Genomic DNA, 17,661 nt, shown 5'->3' with positions numbered 1-17,661 from the left:
AATGATGTTTTATTAATGTCACACACGCTGATGACATGTTTCAGACAGTCATAACAAGTGGAAGTAAAATACTCATCAATTACTAACAACTAACAAAATTACAACTAACAATGTTTTAAAAAATTCTAAAAATGTATATATATATATATATACTCTTCAGAAATACTGATATGGCATGATAAACATATGGACCACTAGCATTAATTACATAAAAGAGAGAGAGAGGAATAAATCTAAAAAGTCCATCATCAGAAGCCAGTGTAACGATTTTAAAACCTGGAGTAAGATGTTTTTTGTTTGTTTTAAAATCCAAACCTTTCTGTATTGGAAACCAACATTTATTTCAACTTAAAATTGATTCATTTCTATTGAAACATCGATTAATATTTTTTAACATTAGGGTGCAGATACTTTTGTGCTAAGATGACAATCATGCTAGAAATTTGCAGTTTGTGTTTAAAAGTTGGGATTGAAGAAAAACTTTTTTGTTGCAGTTAGCGATGTAAACTGGTAGCATTGACGTCGTTACGCTGCTAACTTTAGCACCTCCTCCTCTTTTTATTTTATGAAGCTCCGCCCCTCTCAGACGTGGTTGAGAATGTGAATAAGTATTTGAGTGTGAGCGTTCACTGAAGTGGACCTCTGTTTGATGTTTTGCTGTTTTATTGCTATTGTTGGTGCAAATCCACATAACAACCTAAACAAGCTAGCTAGCTAACGCTACCACTGTGTGATCGGCCAACGATGGCGCGATGAGAGTTGGTTTTGAGCCAGTGACCAGAAGGTGGTGGGTTCAAACCCCAGAACTGTCTTGTTTTCGTGAAGAGGTGTGTGAATTGTTTTAAATGGAGCTTGTTTGACCAGATGATGAAGATTTACATCCCGTTCTTCAGAACTCGGTCAGTAAATTTACAGAGCAAGAAGACGTGAGGTTAAATCATAAGGAGAACACAGGAGGTGAAAAAAAGCAGCACAGCAGAAATGAGAACATGGTGAAGTCCCCTCGAGGAGTTTTTCAGTCTTACAGGAATGTGAACGTTAATAGCGATGGGACTTTGGAGCTCTGAGGATCTTTATTTAGCTTCCTCATTAAAGACACAGAAGAGAAGAAAGTCATCATTCTTCGTTGATTGTAAATCCAGTTCAGTGGGTTCTTATTGGCTGGAAGCAGCAGAGACGAGATCACGTGACTCACAGAGGACAGAAGGACATGCTAACTTTGGAATCTAATTATTCCTGTATTATTTTCTAATAACTTTTATTAGCTATCTACAGGCCACTGGTCCATTAATGAAGCCTCTGATACTGAACACAGCCATGGTTTCATTCATTTATACATGATAAATTATAAATCTCATTAAAAAAAATGTAAAAAATAATAAAGAAAAATTTTTGCACTTACACCTCTACTCCGTGCTCTTTGCTTCTTCTGGAACTCAATTAATGGATCTCTGCCTGATATATCGCTTTGCTTGTATTTTTCCCATCTCTAAGTCGCTTTGGATAAAAGCGTCTGCTAAATGAATAAATGTAAATGTAAATATTTGATGATATCTTTTCATGTGACGACACTGAAGAAATGACACTGTGCTACAATGTAAAGTAGTGAGTGTACAGCTTGTGTAACAGTGTACATTTGCTGTCCCCTCAAAATAACTCAACACACAGACATTAATGTCTAAACCGCTGGCAACAAAAGTGAGTACACCCCTAAGTGAAAATGTCCACATTGGGCCCAATTAGTCATTTTCCCTCCACGGTGTCATGTGACTTGTTAGTGTTACAAGGTCTCCGGTGTGAATGGGGAGCGGGTGTGTTAAATTTGGTGTCATCGCTCTCAAACTCCCTCATACTGGTGTATATATATATATATATATATATATATATATATATATATATATATATATATATATATATATATGGTGCATTAAGTCCAAAAGGTTGGATGTTTCACTGTAAAACTGAACCTAAAAAGCCCAATCACCAAATACACCAAATGACATGACGATGCTCCTGTGCACAAAGCGAGCTCCATGAAGACGTGGTGTTTGAAGGTTGGAAGAAGGTAGAAGAACTGGAGTGTCCCGAACAGATCCCTGACCTCAACCCCACTGAACACCTTTGGGATGAACTGGAACTGGATCCTCCTCACAATCACATCACTGCCTGACCTCAACCTCACTAGCGCTCTTGTAGCTGAATGACCACCACAAATCCCCACAGCCACGCCCCAAAATGTAATAGAAAGCCTTCCCAGAAGAGTGGAACTGGAATCTGGAATGAGATGTTCAACAAGAGCCGCATTTCCATTGAAATTACCCTGAACAATTAATCCCAGGAACTTTTTTAAAGGGACCATTTGGTTCCTCCAGTCCTTTATTGTCTGCGTTTCCATCGACATCTAAAGGACCATGAAGATTAGGCAGATTAGTCTGGTGACGTATAGTATGACTGCGCGTGACAAGCCCTTGGCATGGATTTGAAGCCTCGAAGTAGAATACAATCAAACTGATTACTGATGCAAAGTAAGCAGATTTTAATGCTGTAATAATGTAAAATGTATAGGCGCTGATTGGAACAGAAACATTTGAACAGGAACAAAAGAGTTTGCTGCAAATAAACTGGTGGTCTAGTGGTTAGGATTTGGCGCTCTTACTGCCGTGACCTGGGTTTGATACCCGGTCACTGAGGTTCGAGCCATGCTGCTATTCATTGTGATGTATTTGCTAAAAGGTCATTGAGAAAACGCTGTAAAGCGATTTCAGAATGCTGGTAATGCTAAGCAAACGGATTTTATTACTGAGACGAACTCGCAAGCTTCTCTCTGCACTGTTTCCGGTGTGAACAATGCCCAGCTCGCTTATCCCACTCAATATTATATCCTCGGCATAAATACTCATTAAGGCCTGAACCTCGTCGTCGGTCCATTGCTCTGATTGGAATCGCAATAAACGACTGTTACTGTACGCACCACAACACTTTTAAAAATTGTGGCTGAAAAAACATGCTGCGTGCACGTAACCAATCAGCATGTTCAGTGCCCAAGTCCCACCCCCCAAAACTTTGAGTAGGGACTTTCTGAGGGGGAAATATTTTACCCCAGAACTTAATTTAGACCTTGGTCACTGCGGTGGAAACACACAGAGTACCTTCATAAGGCCCTAGTTCCTGTGGAAAGTTCCTGTGGTGGACACGCAGCTAAGGACATATAGGTGTGGTGGTCAGGGGTGCACATACTTTTGGCCAACAAAGTTAAATATCCACCAAACATTTGTGGCCAAATGATAATGTTAATGATAATTAAGACACTAGAAACATCTCATTGCTATACATCTCTTTTTTTTTCTACAATAGAGAGAAAGAAAACTTCTCTAGTGTTTACATGTTTACCCGAAACAGACCCTTCATTTGCATATCATTATAATAATTATCATAATAATTGACTGGTTACGGAGGAAGTAAAGACGGAGTAAGTAAAATCAGCTCTCGTACGTGACTGTAACTGTTACATGACCTTGTTCGCTGGTTGCGGCCTTCTACCAGATGCTTTCTTTTGTTCTCTGAAGGTCGTTGGTGGTTTTGTGGTCGAAAAAGAAATGACTGTGCTCAGCACTGATGATAATCTGCTCCAGACAGGTCTGATCTGAGTCTGATTCCGCTACGTGTTCATGTTACTCATTATTACCGGAGAACTGACCTGTTCTTTTTCAGTGCACTCTCTCAGAGTTTGCTTAGATTGTAGCTGTAGCTGTATTGTGTAGCTTTATCTGGGGAAGGCGGATGTTGTGCTGATGAAAATAAATAAATAAATAAAACTAAGTAAAGTCGTGTTTATGGTGTAATTCTGGTCAATAAATCATCAACAGCAGCTGGGACGGTAGCACAGGTTTATATTAATGCGCTCGTTCTAATACGTTCTCGTTTCTATAGTAACAGCTCTTTCACAGGGACGTGTACGGCGGACGCTTGATGTGATGACATTTTCTTAAAGTAAGGAGATGTTTATGTAACATTTATGGAAGGAGTCTCCAGTGTCAGAGGTGAAGCTGTAACGACATCTTCAGTACAGGGGAGTTCGGTGCGATTCCGTTTGATCTGTATAGCGCTTTTTGCAGTGTCACAAAGCAGCTTTACAGAAATATATACATTCCAGCTTATATACAACTTATTAACTTCAGAACAGAGAAAACAGAGACTGCGGTGAGGGAAAGACAACTTTCACAAAAACAGTAATATACAGAATATAATGTGTGTGTGTGTGCGTGTGTGTGTGTAGGTGTGGAGTGGGGTCTGTTGTTCCCGGAAGCGAACGGAGAGAATCAGTCTCCCATAAACCTGAACTCGAGAGAGGCTCGTTACGACCCCAGACTGCTGGAAGTCGGTTTAACGCCCAACTATGTGGTGTGTCGAGACTGTGAGGTCATCAACGATGGACACACCGTCAGGATCATGCTCAAGTCCAAATCAGGTACCCAACATGCACCAGGACCAACGGAACAGGAAGTCGGTTCACCGAGCCGATTATAAATCAACTGTCTGATTCAGTTTCAGCCCAGATTTCTTTTAGCACTGCTTTAGAAAAATAAACCCACGTTAAAGATGTTTTCTCTCCGTCTCGCCCTCGGGTTCCGGCCGCAGTGGTGACCGGAGGCCCTCTGCCCAGTGACCACGAGTTCGAGCTGCATGAAGTTCGCTTCCACTGGGGCAAAGAGAACCAGAGAGGCTCCGAACACACTGTTAACTTCAAGGCCTTTCCCATGGAGGTCAGTTTCACACACACACACACACACACACACACACACACACACACACACACACACACACACTTTTAGATTATTGATTGGGCCTTGAGACAAAATGTGTTGTAGTAATTATTTTTTTAAACTGTGTAAAGAGAAAAACCACAACTGCTGTAAAAAGGAAAAGAACTTGTGTCCAAAAATAAAAACAAACCACTGTGTCCAAAAAAACACGCAGCTTCGGTCCAAAAAAACCCGTTTTGTGCCCAAAAATTAAAAAGCTGAAAAGACCTTGTAAAGACCTTGTATCCTAAAAAAAAAACCCAAACCCAACTGATAGAAAAAAGGGCTTGTGTTGAAAAATGTTTGTTTTTTAAAATAATAAAAAAAATCACCAAAAACTTGTGGCCAAAAAAACAAAACAAAAAAAAAACACAAAAAAAACCCCCCAGTTTGGATCAATCAATCAATCAATAAATAAATAAATAAATAAACCCTCATGTACTAAAAAAAAAACCAACTCAAAAAGAGTTTGTGTCCAAAAATAGAAAAAAAATGTGTCTCCAAATAAATGTAAAAACCCAAAATTTCAAAAAGGACTTAAACAAACAAACAAACAAACAAACAAACAAACAAATAAAATGTTGAGGCTAAGAAGAAACAACTCGTGTTGAAGTGCAAGAATCCCCCCAAAAAACTCAGGTCCTATAAAACCCAACTCATGGGGGGAAAAGAGTTCATGCCAGTAAAAAAGAAAAAAACTGTGTCCAAAAAAATCTTTTCCAAAAACAACAACAAAAACACTGATTTCAAACTGAGTGTCAGTCGATCCTCCAATAAAACGAGAGCTGTAACGGAGTTCCTGTGAAGAATTCAGTCTGATTGGGATAAACACTGATTATTTCATTCTCATTAAATACGAGCAAAATGATTATAAACGTGACGTGAGCTCAGTTTAACGTGAACCACGACCAGGAATAACGTGCACACGTTTCTCACGCTGACGTTATTAGTGCCCGGGAGGTTGTGAGGTCAAACCCCGGAGACTTCGGCTCGGGTTCAAGTGCTGAAGCTGCGACTGGATCCAGTTTCAATCTTTTCCTGAAAACGTCTTACTGACGCAGCGTTCGGGAAATCTCACTCCATTAGCTGTAATTTCCAGGAAACATTACCAGCAATTAGCGCTTTCATTTCTGTTTCTGATGAAACCCGGGCTGTTTCTCATCCGGAGCCAGCGCTAATCGCTTCTCTCCTGCAAACAATTAGCATCTTTCTCGTTAGCGCTCACCGCTAGTGTTAAATCCTGAGTGTTAATCCACACAGAACAGAAGAGTGAGCACTCCGACACAAACCATTTTTAATTTGAAGCGCTAATCGGGTGTTTGCCATAAAGCTAGCATGAAGTAAACTGCTGTTTTGAAATTAAAAATACATTTTTCATTAGCTAAAGACAGATTTTATGTTCACCAGCGTCACAATTATGAACTGACAGCAAACCTGCCATTTTTTGTGGCAAACTTTTACCTAATGCTAATATCAGCTTCCAAAACAGCACTTTATCTGGCTAGCTAACTTGGCTAGTGTTAGCATTTAGTGGCCGAATATTAACAATCCCCAAAAGTTTAAGATTAAGCAGTGATTTTATCAATACTCAGTTAACAAGCTAGCTCATTAGTGAATTAAATAAACTTAATGAACAGTAAGCACACTGGCAGCTGCACGCTAACTAGCTGTGATTCAACCATTTAGCACCCTGATAAGTTGGGGGAAAGTAGCCAGTTAGCATGCTATATCAAGTTGGTGAATTAAGCAGTTAGCACACTTGCTAATGATTAAACCTAAAGCCAAAACACTACAAAGCTAACAGAACAGCAGTTAGCACTTATTTAGAGCAGCAGTAACCTAGCTGCGGTTAGCATGAATCGGCGAAATGGTGCTAGTTCATTGGCTGTTTATAAAATAAAACAGAATAACATCTCTGTAGTGGAGTTTTTTATTAATATTTTTCAGTGTTTAAACACTACAACACACACTCAGAGATTACGTCTGATGAAGTGTGTGTTATGTGAGACACTGAACATGACACACTGACACACAAACAATACTGAGAGCTGTTTAAATAATACAGAGGGCTAAAACATAAAGCCCTGAGTACACACACGTCCTCCACACCTGGCACCTGCCACCTTACACACACGCACACACACAGAAGGACTTGTTGATGCACTAAAACGTGTGAAGCATTGTCCACTAAAAACACGTAAACACGATTGAATATTTTATTGCAAGTTACATCACGGCGCTGCTGAGTTCTGGATCGTGATTGGTCGTCAGGTAGTGATTAGTTCTCTATAGCAGCAGCTCTGACAGTAGCTCAGGTTTATGTTAATACTCTCGTTCTACATGAATGCGTTATGGTTTCTATAGCAACAGCTCGTTCACAGGGACGTGTACTCATTGATGTGGTGAAGTTTTATTAAAGTGAGGAGAAATGTATTGATGTAGCGTGTATGGAAGGAGTCTCCAGTGTCAGTGCTGTGAAGCTGTAACTTTAAATTTCCCACATCTTCATCACAGAGTTTACACTCCTTTACTTTTTCTCACACACTGCGTTTATTTTTTTTGTCTAATTAACTTGAAGAGAGGGAATAAAGAGAGGCAATAGAGAGAGGGAATAGAGAGAGGGAATAGAGAGAGGGAATAGAGAGAGGGAATACAGAGAGGGAATAGAGAGAGGGAATAGAGAGAGGGAATACAGAGAGGGAATACAGAGAGGGAATAAAGAGAGTGATGGTAAGTGTGTATAGCTGCTATAACATAAGTGAGAACAGGAACTAACTCGTTTCACTGACATCAAATGTAACTATAAACGGATAAAAAGTATGTATTGTTCTTTAATAAATAGAAATTGTACTTGTTGGTAAGTTGCTGTGGAGTGAGAGGAATAAAACACTCAGGGATGTGATGTTATAGGAAAATAATGAACTTCAAAGTGGTAACTGTGTGTGTGTGTGTGTGTGTGTGTGTGTGTGTGTGTCCTGTAGCTGCATCTGATCCACTGGAACAGCACGTTGTTCAACACCATGGACGACGCCATGGGCAAGAAAAATGGCATCCTCATCATCGCCCTCTTCGTTCAGGTCCGACCAGGAGTTCCGTACACTAACACAAGTGTGTGTGTGTGTGTGTGTGTGTGTGTGTGTGTGTGTGTGTGTGTGTGTTACTTCTATGAGTGTGTTCATGTGTGTGTTTGTGTTGTGTAGATCGGTAAGGAGCATCTGGGACTGAAGGCTGTTACAGAGGTGTTACAGGACCTGCAGTATAAAGTAAGACAACACATGCGTGCACACACACACACACACACACACACACACACACACACACATGCACATGCACACACATAAGCACACACACGCACAACCCCTTGTGAGGACCTTCCACTGACAATGATTACTGTAGCTAATTAATGCTGCACTTAAACCTCTCATTGACCTCGTTAAGTTTCTCTCTTTTAGTTTTATAAATAAAAGGTGATAAAAACATCATTTCTGTCGTCTCACTCGTCCTGGTTTATCGGCCTTTTAGTAAAGTTGTAAGTAAATGTTTTCGTGGCCGAATGAACCAGAAGAAAATTCCTGCTGGATTACGGTAATGTTGATTTCCTTCCTTCTCAAGCGTGTGTATTTCGTTAAACACCATTCCACTGCATGTTACTGAGCGAGTTCATGCCACATTTACATTAGCCACGCCCACAAAACTCCATAAAAGCCAACAAGAGCTGAAACAACAAATTGGCCCCTAAATGATTATAGAGCGCCTCCTAAGTACGACGTGTGTGAAATCTTCCAGCAATGCAGCTCAGCCACTGCAGCGCACACACTAACTCCTCCTCTTTTATATTACAATTTTATTACTAGTAATAATAATAATAAATAAAATAAAATAAAATCTGTATCCTGTGTTTATATGTTTCTGTGAGCTGCTTTGAGACAATGTAAAAAGCGCTATACAAATAAAATTGAATTGAATTGAATTAATAATGTGTGTAACAAATAATCGTGTTTTGTTGTTACAGGGAAAGACAAAAATAATTCCTTGTTTTAATCCTAACACTTTATTACCTGGTAAGTTTTTAATAATTTCTCATTTCTAATTTTTTTTTTCCCGGAACTTTACAATTATAAAGGTGTTCTGATATTTTTTATATGTTTGAATAATATTCTAGTGTAAAACTTTTCACATGTAAATAACATAAAAATGTAAAATTCCTAAGTCTCAGTGTTATTATAAAGTCTCTGGTACTATTTTTAAAATTTGATTTATATCACATAAACAAAAAACCCGTTGTATTTTGTTATGATGGTGTTTCAGTAAAGGAAGTGGTAAGTACCATTTGGAAACATAGAGGGGGGGTGTATTTTAAAAAAAAACATAAAAAGAAATTAATATATTTAAAATTAGTCTGAAATTGTGTTTTCTAATTATGGGGAGTCACCGTGTCAGACGCTGATCGCTAATTATTAGATAATTTACCCGCGAGAACGAATCGTAATAAGAACGTCACTCACGTTTGTGTGGTTGTTTTGTTTTTCACTTCAGATCCATTATTAAGAGATTACTGGGTTTATGAAGGCTCTTTAACAACACCGCCCTGTAGCGAAAAAGTCACCTGGATCCTTTACCGCTACCCGCTAACCATCTCTCAAATGCAGGTAAATACAACACAACACATTATATATATTTTATATTATATTCATTTTACATGCATTTCAGATTATATAATACACTCCTAGTGTGATAAACGTTCCCAAAATGGCGACTTTTACGGTATTTAGTTCGTCAGCGTGAGGCTAAAGTTCAGTGACAATTATTCTGTCACTGATTGCAATTAAAGGTTAGCTTCCGCAATTATGTGTTAACGACTAAATAAGTCGTTAGACAAACTTTATTAAAAATTCTGATGCAACCTTTTTTACTGCACACATCCTCCGGATACGACGATCGTAAATCCGCCCCCTAGTGGCAGCCATGCTGTTTAGGAACCAAAACTAAAATCCTCATTATTCATAAAAATGTGTTTTCTTTTTTTTTGTTTGTTTTTTTTTTTCCAAAAAGTGAGGCAGAAGAGAAAGATAAAAAATCTGGAAATGGATATAAAAATGTAGAAAATTAGAAAAAGAAATAGAGAAAGTGGCAAACTGAAAAAAAATGAAAGGAAATATTCAAATAACAGTAAAAAGAGATATAAAGAAAGAAAGAGAAGAAGGAAAGCAGGAAAATATATGGAAGAAGAGACAGATGGAAAGAGCAGAAATAATCAAACAGTGAAATATTTAATGATAAATGATTAATGAAAAAAAGAAAGAAATGAAATGCATTACAATTGTAAATGCAGAAAAAGGAAAGAAAAAATAACGAACGAGAAATAAAGGAAGGAAAGAAGGGGAAAAAAGTAAAGAGTGATAAGAAAGAGAGAGAGAATGTATCAAGAAAGAAGAGAAAGACAGAAATAAACTAACAATAATGAAATGATTGAATAGGCACTGGGAAAAGAAAAAAGAAAGAAGCGAAAGTCATCAAAATTGGAAATAGGAAAAAATAAATAAATGAGAAATAAAGGAAGAATCGGTGAATGAGAAAGAGGAAGTGTTCCAGAAAGAAAGATGACAAGGGGAAAGAAGAGAAAGAAACGATGAGAAACTCTGTTTTGAGTGAAACAGTAAACTCCAGCTTCTGTCCGTTTCCTCTCCGCAGATCGAGGAATTCCGGAGACTCCGGTCTCACATTAAAGGGGCGGAGCTTCCTGAAGGGAACGATGGGTTGTTGGGAGATAATTTTCGGCCCACGCAGCCTCTGAGTGATCGCATGGTCAGAGCGGCGTTTCAGTAAAGCACCGCTGCAGCGATCCATCACTGTTACACAGAGGGTAAAATATTCACCTAAATCCACACCAGTGCAGATTCACTTTCATCTCCTCATTACACTACCACAACCACTCCCACTCCACTCCCACTCCACTCCCACAACCACTCCCACTCCACTCCCACTCCACTCCCACAACCACTCCCACTCCACTCCCACAACCACTCCACTCCACTCCCACTCCACTCCCACAACCACTCCACTCCACTCCCACAACCACTCCCACTCCACTCCCACAACCACTCCACTCCACTCCCACTCCACTCCCACTCCACTCCCACAACCACTCCCACAACCACTCCACTCCACTCCCACTCCCACTCCCACTCCACTCCACTCCACTCCCACTCCACTCCCACTCCACTCCACTCCCACTCCACTCCCACAACCACTCCCACTCCACTCCACTCCCACTCCACTCCCACAACCACTCCACTCCACTCCCACTCCACTCCCACTCCACTCCCACAACCACTCCACTCCCACAACCACTCCCACTCCACTCCACTCCCACTCCACTCCCACAACCACTCCCACTCCACTCCACTCCCACAACCACTCCACTCCACTTCCACTCCACTCCCACAACCACTCCACTCCACTCCCACTCCACTCCCACAACCACTCCCACTCCACTCCCACTCCACTCCCACAACCACTCCCACTCCACTCCCACTCCACTCCCACAACCACTCCCACTCCACTCCCACAACCACTCCCACTCCACTCCCACTCCACTCCCACAACCACTCCCACTCCACTCCCACCCCACTCCCACAACCACTCCCACTCCACTCCCACTCCACTCCCACAACCACTCTCACTCCACTCCCACTCCACTCCCACAACCACTCCCACAACCACTCCACTCCCACAACCACTCCACTCCCACAACCACTCCCACAACCACTCCACTCCACTCCCACTCCCACTCCACTCCCACAACCACTCCCACTCCACTCCACTCCCACAACCACTCCACTCCACTCCCACTCCACTCCCACAACCACTCCCACTCCACTCCCACTCCCACTCCACTCCCACTCCACTCCACTCCCACAACCACTCCCACTCCCACTCCACTCCCACAACCACTCCACTCCCACAACCACTCCCACAACCACTCCCACTCCACTCCCACAACCACTCCACTCCACTCCCACTCCACTCCCACAACCACTCCACTCCACTCCCACAACCACAACCACTCCACTCCCACTCCACTTCCACAACCACTCCCACTCCACTCCCACTCCACTCCCACAACCACTCCCACTCCACTCCCACTCCACTCTCACAACCACTCCACTTCCACAACTACTCCACTCCCACTCCACTTCCACAACCACCTCCATTCCCACAACCACTTCCAGAACCACTTCCACTCCCACTCCCATAATCAGCTTCTGGGTGGTAACAGTACCATGACTGACAGATCACATGGTGTGTGAACTGAGGTCAGAGGTCACATGGTGTGGTATTGCAGTGTTATTGTACTGGAATCAGGACACAGTGGAGTTCAGGAATAAAACGTTTCTCTCTGATCTAGAGCTAAACACGGCATTGTGTGAGGAACTTTCTTATTTTAGTTCTCCCTAAAGTCCTCCTGCTCCTGATCCACTTCATCATCATTGTGAAACCAGGACGAGCTGAGGAGCAACGGGGGGGGGAGAGAATGAATATGAATCACTTCCTGTTACAGAAGCACCTCCAGGCATACATACAGGAGGAGGGGCTGAAAGAGGACACGTCCCACATGACAGAAAGAGAGAAAGGAGAAATAAAAACAGAAATAAAGAAGGAGTGAGAAAGAAACAGAGACTGGGAGATGAAAGAAAGAAAGAAAGAAAGAAAGAGTAGCAGAGACAATCAGGGAAAAAAAAGAAATAAAGGCAAACAAAACCTGTAAAGAAAGAAAAGAAGAAGAGAAAGAAAGAATATTTGATAAAGAAATACAGAAAGAAAACAGAAAAAGAGAAAGATAGAAAAGGGAGAATGAAATAGAGAACGGGGGAGAGACAAGCAGAAAAAGAAAAAAAGAGATAGAAGTAGAAAGAAAGAAAGAAGACAAAAATATTGAAGGAAGAAGGAAAATGACGAAAGAAACAGAATGCAAGAGAAGTAGAAAAAAAAATAAATAAACATTCCACTGAGCACTGAGTTGAAGTGTAAAGTGCTGATGATGAAACCTGACCATGAAACGTGGAGTTAAAGACAAAACACCAGGAAATAAAGAAGTGAGTTTGTGATGTGGATTTAAAATGGGTTCTAGAGCTGCAGAGGCCGGTTCCTCACGTTCTCCAGTTAGAGTGATTAATGAGGTTATAACAGTTCAACATGGCGTCCCTCAGGGTTCTGCTTTACGCCTGATCTCTGGACTCGGTGTTGAGTCGTGACTTTACTGAGAAATCTCAGATGGAGGTGAAATGGTAGCTCGGCATTGTGGGATACGACAGTGACCTCACAGCGTTGCCTCGGTAACTGTGACCTCATCGAGACGAGCTGGAAACAATGAAGTGTTAGAAATACCATTGCTATAGTACTGTAGTCTATTATTAGTCGTAATAGTAATGGTATAATAGTAGTATAATTTTGGTCCATAATTATTGGCACCCTTAATAAAAAATATTCCCTTAATAAAAATGTTTATTTTGTTGTGTAATTGTAGCTTATTCTCTTGAAGGGTGCCAATACTTCTGATAACCGAGCTGACTGGAGGTGTGCAATGGGTTTACTCTTTACAGAAGCATTGTAATGGTATTTTCAAGACTTTGCACATACTTGCTGCCCTACTTCTTTCTCACCTCAATGAGGTCACGGTAACCAAGGCAACATCACTCTGAGGTCACTGTGGAGTCCCACAATGCCAAGCTATTATCTTCACTTGCATTCTTCAGAAACCAGTGACATGCACTCTTACACGCACACGTCCTCATAATAAAGACAGGTAATATTAACTTGCAAGTCACACTGAAGGAGGCGTGGCCTCTACCTGATCCATAGTGAAGGAGACGGGGCCTTTATACCTGTCAATTGTCATGAATGAGGCTTGGCATCTGTGCTTGCACTTTCATTAAAGAGGAGATGTGTCCTGTATGCCTGTAACTCATTAAAGGAGGCATGGCCTCTGTATCTGTCAGTCTCACTGTAGGAGGCGTGGCCTCTGGGCCTTTCATTTCCAGTAAAGGAGGTGTGGCTGATATTTCCACTGCAGGAGGTGTGGCCTCTGAATCTGTCAGTATGAATAAAGGAGGTCTGGTCTCTGACTATCAGTATGAATAAAGGGGGTGTGGCCTCTGATTCTATAAGTCTGCATAAAGGAGCTGTGGCCTATTTACCCTTATTACCTTTAGTTTCACTGAAGGAGGTGTGGCCTCTGTGCCTGTCAATTCGAATGAAGGAGTTTAGTTTATTTATTTATAGAGCACATTTAAAACAGCCTCAAGAGTGACCAAAGTACTGTACATGAGCAGAATAAACAAAAACAAAATAATTTTTTTAAAAGTAGCGATAATTAACAAGTATTAAAAGCTAAGGAAAACAAATAGGTTTTCAGAAGAGAATTAAAAACTGATAGCGAGGGTGCTACTCTAAGTTGCACTGGCAAGCTCTTCCGCAATCTGGGCCCCACCACCGAAAAGGCTCTATCTCCTCGGCGTTTTAGCCTTGAACAAGGGACTGTCTAAATTAAGATGACCAGATCTTAAACTTCTGGGATGGTTGTAGGGACACAATAGATCAGACCGGTAGTTAGGAGCAAGGTTATGCAAGCATTTATACACAAATTGAAGAATTTTAAAGCCGATCCTAAATTAGACTTGAAGCCAATGGAGAGTTCACAAAGTGGGAGTGGCTTGATCATATCTGCGACCATTCTTAAGAAATCTGGCTGCAGCATTTTGAACCAGATGAAGTCGAGCTACCTGGGACTCAGAAATACTGCAGAACAGAGAATTGCAGTCATCCAAACGCGAGGTTATGAAGGCTATCATGAATGGCTTTATCAAAGGACTTTTCAGACAGGAAATGTTTATTTTAGAAAGTAAGCGAAGCTGAAAAAAGCTAGAGGCAACAACAGACGACACGTGTTTATCTAATGATAACCGACTGTCTAGAAAAACACCATTTAGAATTAAATACAGACAAATTTCCCAGAGCGGTATTATTAAACTCAAATTATTCGGATGAACCAAAAACTATAAACTCGGTCTTGGAGTCGTTTAGAGTTAAAAAGTGACTGACTATCCGGAGTTTATCCTCATCGAGACAGGATAAGAGAGTTTGTAATGCAGAAGGGCTGTTTCTTTTTAATGGCATGTAGATCTGAGTATTGTCCGCATAAAAGTGGAAGGATACGCCATACTTTCTCAGAATCTAACCTAATGGGAGCAAGGAACCACAGCGCTGGGGCGATAGTTATTTAAGACCGATGTGTGTAAGGAAGGTTTCTTAAGAAGAGGAGCAACAGTGGTAAACTTTAACAGACCTGGGCCAGACTCTTTATTTTTATTTTAAACTTTAACAGTTTAAAATACCGGGGATGAATCACATGAAGACAGACAGAAGTTTTGACGATGGCCATAATTTCAGCGAGAGACTCTAGAGAAATGGGATCAAAAACCTCCCATGAGGCGAGCAGCTGAGTGGATCCAAAAAGTGGAATCCAAAAAGATCCTTGTAAGAAAGTATCAACTGCTGTCTTAAATTTGACATTTTAATCAATGTAAAAACTCAAGAAGGATTCACAGAGTGAGAGGAGGTGTGGCCTCTGTTTCTGTCAGTCCGAATGAAGGAGGTGTGGCCTCTGTTTCTGTCAGTCCGAATGAAGGAGGTGTGGCCTCTGTTTCTGTCAGTCCGAATGAAGGAGGTGTGGCCTCTGTTTCTGTCAGTCCGAATGAAGGAGGTGTGGCCTCTGTACCTTTAGTTTCACTGAAGGAGGTGTGGCCTCTGTTTCTGTCAGTCAGAATGAAGGAGGTGTGGCCTCTGTTTCTGTCAGTCAGAATGAAGGAGGTGTGGCCTCTGTACCTTTCACTTCCAGTAAAAGAGATGTGGCCTTGGGGTCTGTCTGTCTCAGTGAAGTAGGCGTGGTCTTTTTACTCTTTAGAGCCAACACATGTTTTTCTTCAGCACTCGGTCACATTGCATTATATCAAAACCTTCAATCTGAATCACACTACTCTGAATTAAAGTGTGGCTTTAAACATGCATTTGGATCATTACTCTGTTCATCACTTGCTCATTAATCACACTTCCCGTCACGATTTAATTCGTTTTTCTGTTTTTCAGGTTTCAAAGCCGAGCCGGATGAAGGAAACCGAACCCTCTCGTTAAATCCCGCTTCATGTGAACATGCACTAACATAGTTCAAGTCCGACGCTAAAAGCTTACACAACACGCTAACTTCACCTGTGTGTTACAACATGCCAGATTACACATGAAGAGAAATTCCCAGTCACACACCAAGACTTTCATCACTAACTTGTAGGGACGTGTTTAAGGCAGGTTCCAATGATCAGACCAGGTTCAGCATAGCCTAAAGTTTTTGGTTTGTCTGGAAATTCTAAAATGCTAACATGGCTAACATTTTACTTGCTGTATTAGCGAAAAAAATACTATAAAAAAATAATATAAACTGACTAGCTAGATAGCTTGCAACATTAAGTAGAAAAAAAAATTGTAGTTAGCGTCGTATTTTTTTGTTTGTAGAGCTACAGCTACACAGCTGGACAGGCCACGTTTGTAACTTGCTAGCTAGCATTACATAGCATTCATGGGTTATGTTAGCTGTATTACAAGAGTTAGTATATAATACATGCTAACATGTAGTACACAAATAGTAAAAAAAAAAAAAAAAAGTGTAAAAGCTCTGAATGTAATGCTCTGACGGGACGTGCGCTGCATCGTCAGCTTTCCGTATTGTTTTTATCTCGTGTCGTGTGAGTTTCGGTGCGTATTGCAAACGCACGTACTGTAACATTTAGTTTACGTTTAGGACACATTAGTTACGGAAGTGAAGAACAAAAAGTAACGCTTTAACGTCATTACTTACGACAGAGGCAATGTGCTGGTGTTTAACATTATGAATAAAACGATTTTTAACTTAAACTGGGTAAGAGTGAGTATTTTTATTTCTGCGCCGTTGTGAAAGTAAAGTAAAGATTATAATTCTGTCTCAGTTTGGGAATAATGTGAAATTAGACATCAACATCTGGCTCTCACTCTTACATTTATTTTTTGGATTGTGAAGGGTCAAATTTATAAAAATTAGTCATTTTTTATGTATGTTATGAAAGCATGAAAACAATTTTTTTTTTACACATATTCTTAGAAATATTAGAAATATGTCAACAAAGAGTAATTATAATTTAAATGCTTTAATAACACTGCAATTTTCTTATTATTTTAAGAATTGCCGTATGTTGTGAAAGCATTAAAATAAAAACATATCTAAGTTGGAAATTGTTTTTAAAAATATCTGAGCTGGAATAAATGTTAAAAATAAAGAGTGTTTTTTGGGGGAAATGTGTAAAAATAAATGTAAATGTGAACAATTTTCTTTTTGCTTTTTTTTTTGTTTTAGAATAAATATTAGGAAAGAGCCTTTTATAATTAAAAAAAAAATTCTGACGGATTTCATTTTATTTTCTTCTAATTTTCAACATAATGTATTAACAATTTTGGAGAAACAAATTTACACTTACAGTAACTAACACTCTTCTGGATCGTGATTGGTCGTCAGGTGGTGATTAGTCCTCTATAACAGCGGCTCTGACAGTAGCGCAGGTTTATATTAAGGCTCTCGTTCTAATACGTTATGGTTTCTATAGTAACGGCTCGTTCATGGGAACGGCTCGTTCAGTACAGCGCACGCTCCACTGATAATAAACTGATTTTAAAAATCGCTGATTTGGTGAATATTTTTTAATAGTAAGGAGGAGATGTTTATGCAACATTGATGGAAGGAGTCTCCAGTGTCGGCGCTTTGTAACAGTCAGAGATG

General features: G+C 40.4%; 2 protein-coding genes across 2 annotated transcripts in view; one reads left to right on the top strand and one right to left on the bottom strand.

Annotated features, from left to right (window-relative positions):
* LOC128635293 (zona pellucida sperm-binding protein 4-like) overlaps positions 1 to 8,816 on the bottom strand; it is a 181,519-nt gene extending 172,703 nt beyond the window's left edge. Inside the window, exon 1 of the mRNA XM_053687445.1 lies at positions 8,813 to 8,816. The gene's annotated coding sequence lies outside the window, so the exon portion shown is untranslated. The remainder of the gene's footprint in view (positions 1 to 8,812) is intronic.
* Positions 1 to 16,766, top strand: part of ca8 (carbonic anhydrase VIII) — a 20,763-nt gene extending 3,997 nt beyond the window's left edge. The window contains exons 2-9 of the mRNA XM_017491208.3: positions 4,277 to 4,468; positions 4,639 to 4,763; positions 7,784 to 7,879; positions 8,003 to 8,065; positions 8,815 to 8,863; positions 9,339 to 9,451; positions 10,494 to 10,665; positions 15,948 to 16,766. Coding sequence (XP_017346697.1) covers positions 4,277 to 4,468; positions 4,639 to 4,763; positions 7,784 to 7,879; positions 8,003 to 8,065; positions 8,815 to 8,863; positions 9,339 to 9,451; positions 10,494 to 10,628 — 773 coding nt within the window. The 3' untranslated portion in view covers positions 10,629 to 10,665; positions 15,948 to 16,766. The remainder of the gene's footprint in view (positions 1 to 4,276; positions 4,469 to 4,638; positions 4,764 to 7,783; positions 7,880 to 8,002; positions 8,066 to 8,814; positions 8,864 to 9,338; positions 9,452 to 10,493; positions 10,666 to 15,947) is intronic.
* The last annotated feature ends 895 nt before the right edge of the window (positions 16,767 to 17,661 follow it).

The sequence above is a fragment of the Ictalurus punctatus genome, chromosome 17 (genome assembly GCF_001660625.3).
Source record: "Ictalurus punctatus breed USDA103 chromosome 17, Coco_2.0, whole genome shotgun sequence".
Lineage (NCBI taxonomy): Eukaryota > Metazoa > Chordata > Actinopteri > Siluriformes > Ictaluridae > Ictalurus > Ictalurus punctatus.
This window is presented reverse-complemented; position numbering and strand designations above follow the sequence as displayed.